The sequence below is a fragment of the Penaeus japonicus genome, unplaced genomic scaffold (assembly GCF_977035675.1).
Source record: "Penaeus japonicus unplaced genomic scaffold, GWHDUDI00000001_assembly GWHDUDI00000025, whole genome shotgun sequence".
Lineage (NCBI taxonomy): Eukaryota > Metazoa > Arthropoda > Malacostraca > Decapoda > Penaeidae > Penaeus > Penaeus japonicus.
In genome coordinates this window covers 28,829,583-28,841,004 of record NW_028234427.1, presented here as the reverse complement: position 1 = coordinate 28,841,004, position 11,422 = coordinate 28,829,583, and the positions used below count along the sequence as shown (strand labels likewise).

General features: G+C 37.2%; 2 protein-coding genes across 9 annotated transcripts in view; one reads left to right on the top strand and one right to left on the bottom strand.

The window, feature by feature from the left end:
* Positions 1-307: 307 nt before the first annotated feature.
* Prosbeta7 (proteasome subunit beta type-4) lies at positions 308-9,540 on the bottom strand. The gene is made up of 6 exons (XM_043014909.2): positions 9,324-9,540; positions 5,826-6,032; positions 5,307-5,453; positions 4,119-4,260; positions 956-1,107; positions 308-601 (listed from the first exon to the last, which is right to left on the bottom strand). The coding sequence occupies exons 1-6, from the start codon at positions 9,446-9,448 to the stop codon at positions 589-591; spliced, it is 786 nt and encodes a 261-aa protein (XP_042870843.1). The 5' UTR covers positions 9,449-9,540; the 3' UTR covers positions 308-588.
* A 416-nt stretch (positions 9,541-9,956) lies between these two features.
* yem (yemanuclein) overlaps positions 9,957-11,422 on the top strand; it is a 45,369-nt gene continuing 43,903 nt past the window's right edge. For all 8 annotated transcript variants that reach the window (XM_086551557.1, XM_086551555.1, XM_086551556.1 and 5 more), the window contains exon 1: positions 9,957-10,235. In XM_086551557.1, coding sequence (XP_086407683.1) covers positions 10,071-10,235 — 165 coding nt within the window. In that variant the 5' untranslated portion in view covers positions 9,957-10,070. The remainder of the gene's footprint in view (positions 10,236-11,422) is intronic.

Here is an 11,422-nt window from a genome sequence, read left to right as displayed (position 1 = left end):
AAGAAAGAGAGAGAGTGAGTGGATGAATATAAGAAAAGTTGAAAATAAGCAGGATGGTCTGCAGATGAGAAGCCTAACCCTTAACCCATTCGTGCCAGATGACATGCTGACATGTTTCGTGGTTTTGCGTCCAACACCGGCAACGAGATATTTGGTCAAGGCCGGTGCTTAGAGTGAGCGAGCAGATAGCCCAATCAACTTAAATCAATTTAAATATAGCAATAATTTATTCCACTTTCTTCTTTTTGTCATTTATTGTACTAGATAACATAAAAAATAAGAATAATAGAGGGCAAAAAAATAAATATTTTTGTTATCCTTTTATCTATTAAAGTTTACATTCTCTTCATCATTTTCTTGACTTTGTTAGGCATCAGTACTGTTAAAAACTCAAAATACAGGAATATCCATATATCCAAAAAACAACTCACTGAGAGTTGCTCACTGAAACAGAGAATATGAAAATACAAAGAAAAAACAAACATCCACTGGTGATTTACATATCTAACTGATAAATAGCTGACATGTAGAAAAATGACAATTCACTGCAAGAAACTACATGCGTGCGAACTGGAATTCTGCAACAGATCACTCGTATCCCCTGAGGAAGAAAGAACAATGGCCATTAACTTTGTCTATGTAGAAATTAATTGTACAATAACAGTATGTAAAGTATGGGATGAATCTTAAATGTACTTCTTTATCAAAAAATGCATAATAGTTACGTCCTTAGTAACAAATACATGATAAAGTCATCATGATATTCAATAAGCCAGAAAGGCCTTGTCATGTCCTTTTACAGATAAATCAAATAAACCTTTTGTTAGTCATCACATCTTTTAATGTTCCCTTATATAAAGCACATGAGATTAGGATAAAGAATTGAAAATACCAAGTAGGCAGCATAATGCTACTGTCTAAAGGTACTTGCAATATTGTTCAGCAAACAACTTACTTGATATGATGTGCAATGGTCCAATTGGTCTCTGGCTTGAGGTTGAGGTCGTCATGGATGGTAACACCCTCAGGCGTGATGTCTGCCAGCTGATACTTGAAGTGTGCACGGCAGTCGCGGTAATACAGCACAGTTAGACACTCCTTCAGGATCTGCAGAAAATAGTTTAGATGTGATTACCGCACATTTAAGATTTGATTATCTTATTATAAGGTAAGCAATGATATCATCTCACTCTTAGTTTTCCAGGCACAGCTGTGTCATTGTTTCAAAACATGAAAAAATGATTAAATAATTCCCAATCACTGAGAAGCGGAAATTTCCTTATTGTTGGTATTAAAATATTATTACTCTGAGCACTCCACAATGGAAGATAATGCTAACTTTTGTGAGCTAGACATTGTCAGTGGACTTAATTCAGTACAATACATGTGTTTCCTCAACTTCTACTGGTATTACAGTTTGTATTGTCATTGAGAGGGCAGCTGATAACTAAACAATGAGCATTAATTATTACTGTGTTATTTGATTTTTGATATTCATAACAAGACACTATGAGGCTGGAATGTACACTTTCTTCTCTGCAAGTTCTGAAGATTTAAGTAGTGTACTGTGAAAAGAACATATACTCATAAACAATTTTCTTTTCTAAATACAAGTTTCTAAAAAAGAACAAGAAAGCCACCGGTAACTCTAAAGACAGTATCTTTCATATTTTCTCAGTCAATGGTTGATTATGTCAGACAGCTATAACTGAGAATTCATGTGCATTATACAGTATAATGCATTCATTAAATAGCAAAGGAATTATAAAAGTATTGCAATTCCTATAATTTCCCAAGTATGCAATTAAATTGTAAATCAAAGAATTGACTATCTTCCCTCATTTTAGTGAAAAATTAAAGGAGAGGCCTGCAACCTATGCATAAGTGGCAAGCCTGTAACATATGAAAGAAGTTGCCAGTTCACCATTTACTGTTACTGTTACCACATAAGGATATTTTCAGCATTAACCCTTTCCCGATGGGGCACGCGCTACGCAAAAACCCCTATGCCGGGCCATTGCAATATTGCATTGGAAATGTCACACTGGCATGACGCCCCGGCATCGGGAATTTAGCTGTGTCACAGGAGTGTGATGCACCATCGTCATAGGGTTAACATATTACCAAACACAGATATGAACCTTATAAGTTTATGAACAGATATTTATACATGGCTACAGTATTCTATCATGAAGGTCACTAGGAGTCAAACACAACAGTATTCTTATGGATGTGCATCAGATGCATACATGTCTATGAGTGCAAGTCCCATTTCTTTCATTGTTTTACATATTCAACTACGGTTCATTTAAATTTTGGGTACCATATCACCAATGTGACTTAGCCCTAGCAATTAGCATATCAAAATAAAACCATCAAGGGATAACATATGAATGTAGACTGCCAGTAAATTCAGTGTCTCATCTGTAACACTTTTCAATTTCTGATGTTCCATATCAGAAATTGAACAGCAGTCAGTATCAAAATCCAAAGTATTGATTGTGCCCCAAACTTCCATCAAAACAGGTCTACCAACCCACCACCAGATGTTGTCACTAGCCAAGTGTAATAATGCTTTGACAGATCTAATTAATCATCAGACAAAACAGAAGAGACTATTGTCTCAGCAGCTTTCATTATTGGAAAAGAAACATCACTATACAATATGGAAGTACTGCAATGACTGTTGTATTACAAACGCCGGAAATCCTGCAGTTTAGTATCAAATTTACATACCAACCTGGTTGATTGCATACACAAACAAGATATTTGTGATGTATTGTGGAAATATCAAACAATACATATTTTTATTTCTCTTCTGAGAATTCAGATTTCAAAATAAGATGTAGGAATATCAGACTGCAAATGTGCGGTTGATGCATGCAGCTGACCTGTCATTGTTCTTCTGTCAGCAGAATTAGTATTTTAGCAGATGTAAATAATGGGGAGTTATGACTAATTCTAATATCTCCCATGATAGAGAGTACCTGGGACTTTACTACTCACCTCACCTCAACTTTGGACTGTACAATATTCTTTTGAGCTAAATTTACATCACAAAAATTGCTAAATGGGATTATGTTTATCTGTGCATCAACTTAATAATTTATACAGTCCCCTTTCCTTAGAACGAAAAAAATCCATTGTGTGTCCTCTAATACAGGCAATAACAACCTCTCTATGAGTAATCAAATGGCAGTGAAAAGATTGATCACTGAAAATTATCTGCTACTTTAAGGCAGTGAAAAGAAAAACTTGAAAACATTATGAAAAAGTGGTTAGTGGCATGCTTTTGAAATGGGAAATATAATGCCTATTCATAACTTCCATCACCCCAAAAGAATGATGTGCCTGATTTAAGCCGTGTTTGTGAAACCACATACTTTTGGACAACCCACCAGAAACTTTATGGTAGGAACTAAGTTTAGGGACTTGCACTCTAATCAAAATATTTGGTCAGTTCATTGTGCAACTTTTACTCCTTGATCTTTTGATATTTAGAGATTTTCTTAGAGTATATGAGAAAGGCGAGATGCGAGAGGAGACAGGAGGGAGAGAAAGATAGATAGATAGATAGATAGATAGATAGATAGAGAGAGAAAGAGAGAGAGGGAGAAAGAAAAAGAGAGAGGAAGAAAGAAAGAGAGAGGGGAAGAAAGAGAGAGAGAGGGGAAGAAAGAAAGAAAGAGAGAGGGGAAGAAAGAAAGAGAGGGGGAAAGAAAGAAAGAGAGAGGGGAAGAAAGAAAGAAAGAGAGAGGGGAAGAAAGAAAGAAAGAGAGAGGGGAAGAAAGAAAGAGAGAGGGGAAGAAAGAAAGAGAGAGGGGAAGAAAGAAAGAGAGAGGGGAAGAAAGAAAGAGAGAGGGGAAGAAAGAAAGAAAGAGAGAGGGGAAGAAAGAAAGAGAGAGGGGAAGAAAGAAAGAGAGGGGAAGAAAGAAAGAGAGGGGAAGAAAGAGAGAGAGAGGAAGAAAGAAAGAGAGGGGAAGAAAGAGAGAGAGAGGAAGAGAAAAAAAGAAAGAAAGAGAGAAGAGAGAAGAGAGAGAGAGAGAGAGAGAGAGAGAGAGAGAGAGAGAAATGCGAGAGGAGTACCCCAATGAGGCAAGTGAGGCTGAGGTCTTTACCTTCTCTGCATCCTCTCTGGTCATGTTTGGTTTCTTCTCCCTGGCCTCTCTAATCATGGGGATGGCCAGGTGAACACCGAAGCCAGATGCAACTTCCTTGGCCTCAAAGGCTGTTCCAATCTTGTCAACGTAACCCAGGAAGCTGTAATGATATATAGGATGTTATGAGCATATGTCAAATCTGACTATTATAAATTGCTGCTGTATAATTTGTGTAATATTGTTCTGGGAATGGAAACATCTGCTAACTTCTTTGGAAGAAAATGATCAGCGATGTTGCTGTAACGGTTAGTAATGTATCAATTTTGATATTCAAGGAGTCTTCTCTTTGCCAAACAGATACTTGGAATAGACAGAAGGATATAGAACAGAAAGAGACATTTCATAGGCGAATCTTATTAAATCTAAAGCCATCACTGTTCGCTGATAAGTGGAGATCAGTGAACTAAATATGTTTAACCCATCAACGATTGGTGACAAGATATCACGTCTAGTAGTTTTTTGGTCAGACGCCGGGGACGAATTATTTTGTCAAGGCTGGCGTGCCGGGTGAGCGGGTGCACGCCGAGAATCCCGACGTGTTAGGCTTATGTGTTGGAGTATCCAGGCATTTCGACCATTAAAAGCCAAAATAGCACCGTCGGAAACGGGTTAAAGGGGACTTATGAGACAGACAGATAGACTGATTTCTTGCTTTTAGATTTGACTGAAGTGTTGGTGGTATTGAAGGAGAGCATGTGTACACTGACTCAGTATAAATTTAGAATTTTGATAAGGATTTTAATGTGACAATTTTAATCAAGATGTAAATTTAAGTGATCTGATGAACAAATGTACTAACATTATGATATATTGTTTAAGATTGTGGATTTTCTGTATTTGAAATTTACATAATTGAAATGCATTTCAAGGTCTGAATAGAAAAATAAAAAACAAGTGTTACTAGTCTGTGGCTATTAGTAAGTGCTTTAGAAAAGGCTAAAACAATTTTTAAAATGGCAAGTCAGCCTCCACGTTAAAGAACCTATACTAATTCAGAAATATTGACTACATGAGAGAAGGTTGTGTTGATATTTTCTAGACATTTTTTGCTCTCTTAACTTTATCCCTTTGATAGTTTGATGTCAAAAACCTTGCATTCACTCTCATAAATAAGATTAAAACGAATTTAGGATAAACTGCACTTACGGTTTGTCATCCCTATAACCAGCAGCAATGCACTCAAGCCACAAGGGGTCGAACCTACTGCGGCGGTTGTACAGCACCCTAGTTAACCAGCAGTGTAGGGCTCCAGCATCCAGCACACGTGTGTACTCTCCACACTCATCATCACGCCTGCAAATCAGAAAACACTAAGCAACCACATTGTAATATGCAATCCCTGTCCTATTCTGAATTTAACTTTATGAAAAGGTCTCTGTAGTCAGATCCAAATGCCATGGGTTATGGCCTCCCATGTTACCCTCTTATGCCACAATCCCATTCCAAGAATAAAATTTTGAATTTTTAATCTGAGACATGAATAATAGATGTTTTACTTCAGTAAAGCAACTGGACTTAAGCCTCTAGTTTTAAATATATTACACAAAGGGAAATGCATAGTCATAACAACTTGTAGTAAATTGACTGTTCCAATACAGTCCATATAATCAAATGCACAAATTCATAACAGTCTAATTACTATATTCTGACCATAAAAATACTTACACTTTCTGCTCAATGACTTCTCTGATGAACTGATAATCTGCAATGTCTCCACTGCAAGCAAGTACTGCTTTGTCTGTCACCTTGAAGACTCTCTTGATGTTCCTGAACCTTGCAAGGGAACCATATGATCCCAAAGTGTCTGCTGCTACCATGACTCCACCATCGTACACGAGCCCCACGACAGATGTTCCAGAGGTTGAAGGGTACCTTTATGAAGGAAGAAGAAATATTGATATATCAAAAGCATTCCGGACAAAGTTGAATCCCTAGTGCAGGGATGGCCAACCTATGATGCATTGCATGATTACAGGTGTGGCACCAACCCTTAGAAATAATAAAAGAAAAAGCATGCATGCTCATGCAAAAAATATGATTTCTATCAAAAGAAAATTAGTAACCTATGGCAAGAAATGGGTTTTACCAAACTGTAGGACTTTTTTATATACTTCTTTTAAACCTTCTGTTTTCATTTAAAACCGAAGATTCAATCGTATTATGAATCTCATAAATTTATACAAGCTAGTATAGCCTATTAAAGAATGTTCAATAAACAATAGTCAGCAAAATTATGCTTTACTATAAGGATTAGTATATTTTCCTTTTTTCCATGCTTGCATTTATAAATCCATTTTCACTTACTGAACAAAGAAGATTCTGAAGATGCCCATTAGTGTATAGATGGAACTTATTGATCTTAAAACAAATTCAGTATTGAAATGAAATTTGATGAACTTCCCTCAATCCCAAGTGCTTCTAAAATGCTTAATGTTTGTTGATCCTTATCCTATGAAAATTTTCCGGAACTGAGAAAATTTTCCCAAAGTTGTGTCTATTGCTTCAGAACAACATACAGATGTGAACAAACATTTTCATTCATGAAAATAATCAAGTACATACAGAGGTCACAAATGATGGATTAAAATTTGAAGAACGGTGTTGCTTTCGACTACCAATTGAACTCCTAACATTGCCAGTTTGGTGAAAGCAAAGCAAAGTCAAAAGCATTAAAATTAGAGAGGTTTCTCTTACCTGCATTCAAAATTTTGTTTTATTTAGAACTGATAATTTTATGCACACCCTCCAAAACATGTCCAATGTTCTTGCTTTCAGTACCTAATTTGACACTGAACATTACAGCTTAGCTCAAAAATGAATTCATATATGTATCTCGTCTTTATACAAAATCCTTTTATTTAAGATTACTAAGTGTGTCCATATTAACATACAAATAATAAAGTTTTACGTATCAAAGCAAAATATGTCTATGTTTGCGGCTTTTATCAACTAATTATAGAAGCAAACTCTGAAGTGTCATTAAAGTGAGTAGAGTATATTTTCTTTTGATATGAAATACTTTAATTTAAAACATGCTGAAAATATGCTTATTACAGTATATATACACCATTTTTTATGTATTACTAATAAAAATGCCAGTGTTTGTTACTTTCTGTAACTAATCAACGTACATTTGAAGAGTCATTAAAGAAAGTAAAGTTCATTTTACATTTATAAGAAATCCTTTTCTCTACAACTGCTACATCTGTCCATACAATCATATATAAATATATATATCAAATGAATGTATGTAAACCTGCTAAATAAGTCCACATTACCATACTTCAAAAGACTGAAAGGGAGTACAAGTTTGTGTGGCACATCTAAACTAAAGGTTGGTGCATGGGGTACAAGGAGTTGGCCACCCCTGCTCCAGAGGATACACTGCCATAGGATATGATGCAAATTTGAACTAAACAGTCATTTCCATCTAATCTAGTTCAATCGGCACATTAATATGAGCGATGTTTTTGGAATCTCCAGGGATGAATCCACATCATGGTATTTGGGATCTGTCTGGACGCAATACTGTGCAATGCTTTTCAGAATGCTTTTCCTATGATTATATACATAAGTAATAATATAAAATGTATGTTTTGAGGGAGAGACCACAATGTGATAGGACATCAATATTCCCATGACACAATATCACATCACCCTGTCTGACAATCTGTGCGACTAGAGAAGAGAACAAAGAAGTTCTGGCCGAACATTTTTGAACGCAAAATTAAGCTGTGAAGCACCAAGATAAAATCAGTAGTAGTAACCTTGATAATAATCAAAATTTATCAATTTTCTTACTGAAATATGATTTATCAGTTTCATGGAAAACTTATTACACATGCAAATGCATAGCCTCTAAGATGGAATGAAATCAAGTGAGATAAACTGTAGAATGATTTTTTTAAAATGATAACGATTGTGGAAATTCCTCCTATATATTGTGGCAAAACAGAAACTGGACTGGTCCCTTAGTTGATATGATAAATTCTAAAGGAAGTCTACAAGCTCTATCCTACAAAAGTTCTAAAGTCATTACAGGTGCTCTTTATATTTGAATCTGTCCTTATCCATTGTACACATAGCAATGAATGCTGTAATCAGTAATGTCCAATATTCAGTATAATCACATGGTCCAAATCTGAAATATTATCCTGTATTGACTATACTTTACTGCATAGGAAATTCTATACAAAAGCTTAAAACAAACCATTAGCTGTCAATAATTTGCAGATGATGTACTTTCAACAGACAACAAAAGGTCAACAAACTTCAACCTTTGTATATTCTGGCTGGAGAGATTTTGCTCACAATTTTTCATTAACTGAAGAACTCTATCTTGCCAGAATATACAAGAAGGTATATTTACCTCTTCTGAGTTGACTCTTACTTTGATTTTTGTTTGTTAGAAATTGCAAATAAAGATAATGTTTAGCACTCTGATTAACATTCCTGATAGTGGCTTTGTCTAAGGATGACTCAGGGATTTTGGTGCTTTGGCAAACAAACATCCCCTGTGTTGGCTGGTATTCAAATTATTACATATCTTCTTTGTTTCCAATTTGTGACGGAATCATACTCAAATCTTTGAAAAGTTGTTATCTGCACGATATAATTTTTTGTCTTTTGATTATGCCGTTTTTCTGGTACATTTCATATTCTTCCCAGCAATTGTGGTCAAGATTACTGCTATAATCTTACCTGCCGACTACAAAGGAAATCATACCCATGAATGCGTAAAAAGATACCTGCTCACATATCTTTAAACTTTGCAATCTGGAGCCGCAATAGTTTTCAAACGCATGTAAAATGTATATACGGTCACAAAGGTCTATATGAACATTGTAGAAAACATAGGCAGTAACCAAAAAATTTAATTGTTCATTTTTATTTTTATTACTGTACTTTTTTGTGTACAGTTTCAGCAGCCTTCTCATTTGCCCCATATGTGGAACTAACATGCATTTTCATGGGATAGTATAAATGCAGTTAGACAAGGAGGGATGCACAACCAACAGACACGCCAAAATCCCCCCAAACAAAGAAGGATGCAATAAACATCAATTGTCATAATGCGAGTGACAAGTAGCACTCGTACCGGGATGATTAAGCTATGTTCATATTCCCGCGAAACTATACAACACAAAAGTACCAAAAACTCACAGGGTATGGGACTTGGATTCATTTTGAATATTTGATCCCGGAAAGTTGTAAAACTCTCCAGGGGAAGGGCCGCCGGACCAAATTGGAGAAGCTTTGTACACACTCGCCATCGCACTGCCAGCCATGATGACTCTTCGCAAGGAAAACAACACTCAACCAAGATACTATTTTTTTTGCAAGGAATACATAAGAAAATATGTTTTCTCCTTCTGAATGTTTAATATCAATAGAAAGGATGTGTAGTTGCTCTGCTGTGCATATATCATTGATTTTTTTATTGTCTAAGTTGCTCATTTGACATCAAAACAAAAAGGGGCATTAGCATAAAATAAACACGAAAGATGAAAAAGTCTATGTTATACTATATCTAGAATTTCTATTGTAGTAAATAATTCTAAAAGACAACAAAATAAAATTATATACATAGGAAAAGGATAACAAAATGCCAAAGAAGGGCACAATCGGACTCGAGTTACTGGTTTGGAAAAACGTTGAAATTTCTTATTCCGTCCAACACTTATATCCAACATATAAGTTTTAAGTCTACAAATTTTACTGGTTATAAATCCATGCAAAGAGCTGGCATCAATCTGTGCAATTGTTTCGCGCCAATGTGTGTTTTGAAGTGTGCGCATGCGCGTTTGCTTCAGTAGTGAAAGATGGAAGGGAAGTGGTAAAGGTTTGAATGTTTGTGATCACGAATAGCCAGCGTTTTTATTATATTTGAATGGAAATACCTCCAGAAACATGACGGAACCTAAGAAGGTAGCATTTTCTACCCTAGGGCCTATAAAGAAAGAAAAGAAAAGGGAGAAGAAGCTGAAAACAGTGCGTATTATTTTGACACTGCCTGAGTCCAATGAGAAGTCTTGTCCGGAGTTCAACTATCGAGAACTGGTGTCTCTAAAATTGGTGAGTGAAAATGTAAAAATAGTTATGCGGAAAGTGCTATGAGGGAGGCAATTCCGCTGTCAAATATGTAGGCTAATCGCTCCTCAGACGAGTTGAAGTAGTTTAGCAGGGCCCTCTTGAAGGTATGGCAGGGGACGAGACCGGCGGGGGGAAGCAGATGGACATTTTGTAGAGCGGGAGAACAGGGTGACAGCGCCAGGGTTTCACAGTGTTCACACACCCACAGTGTAGAAGGCAACACACTCTGTCTTCACACTAAGCCTCAGCGCCCAAAATGATCCCTGACGTGCGAGAGGACGTCACCAAGCAAGGCCCTCACTCGGGGATGTCCCCGAGTGAGGGCCTTCATGAAGGATGACCTCAAGGGTATGTAAGGGACTAAAACACCCCAAGGGCAAGTGGGAATAAACCTTCGGCCCAAACCTCAGAATGTCACACTTCAACACCCAGTTCAAGTGTAAGTTTCCCAGGTGAGACTTGGCTGAAGCTCCCAATGCCCCGCCAGGGACGTGTGGCCCATGTGTGAAGGATTCTGTAGGGTGCTGGAGTAGTCCTTGAGTACTGTCATGGCAGCCTGGAGGACGAGGATCACGCAGGCGAGGCTGTCATTGGCTCAGGGAGGCGGGTGAGGCGTCGTGTGGCAAGGGACACCCGGGCGGCTTCACACCTTCACCCTCTCCACCAGACCTGAGCACGTCCCCCTCTCGTGCCGTCCTCCTCAAAAGGCGACTTGAAGGTCGTCCTTCAGATCAAACATTGATTCGAGTACTTTCTTATTGGTTCGAAAAAATATAAAGAATTGTTTTATGTTTATGTTAATATAATTAATTTAATTTTGCGAATATGACTGGTAGTTTGCTGAGAGGAATGCAAGGAGTGTTTGGAATGATCATGTTGACGGAGGAGACGATGTGTGTTCATGTAGCTTTACGGTCATGTTACACGAAGTGCTGACCGCTCAGTGAGACAGTCGCGAAAAAAAGAAGAAAGTGAAAAAAAAACATTAATTGTCAATGGAATGCCACGCTCCTCTGTCTTGGCTGAAAGGCATTTGGCTGCTGTTTATTGAGGTTGACCCCCAGGTCGTGTGGGTTTACGCCTGGAGTTAGATGCAACGTGGTACGTGGTGGGGGTCGAGGGTGAGTGTAGGGTGTCGGAGTGTAGTGGAGGAGGTCGATTATCATAAT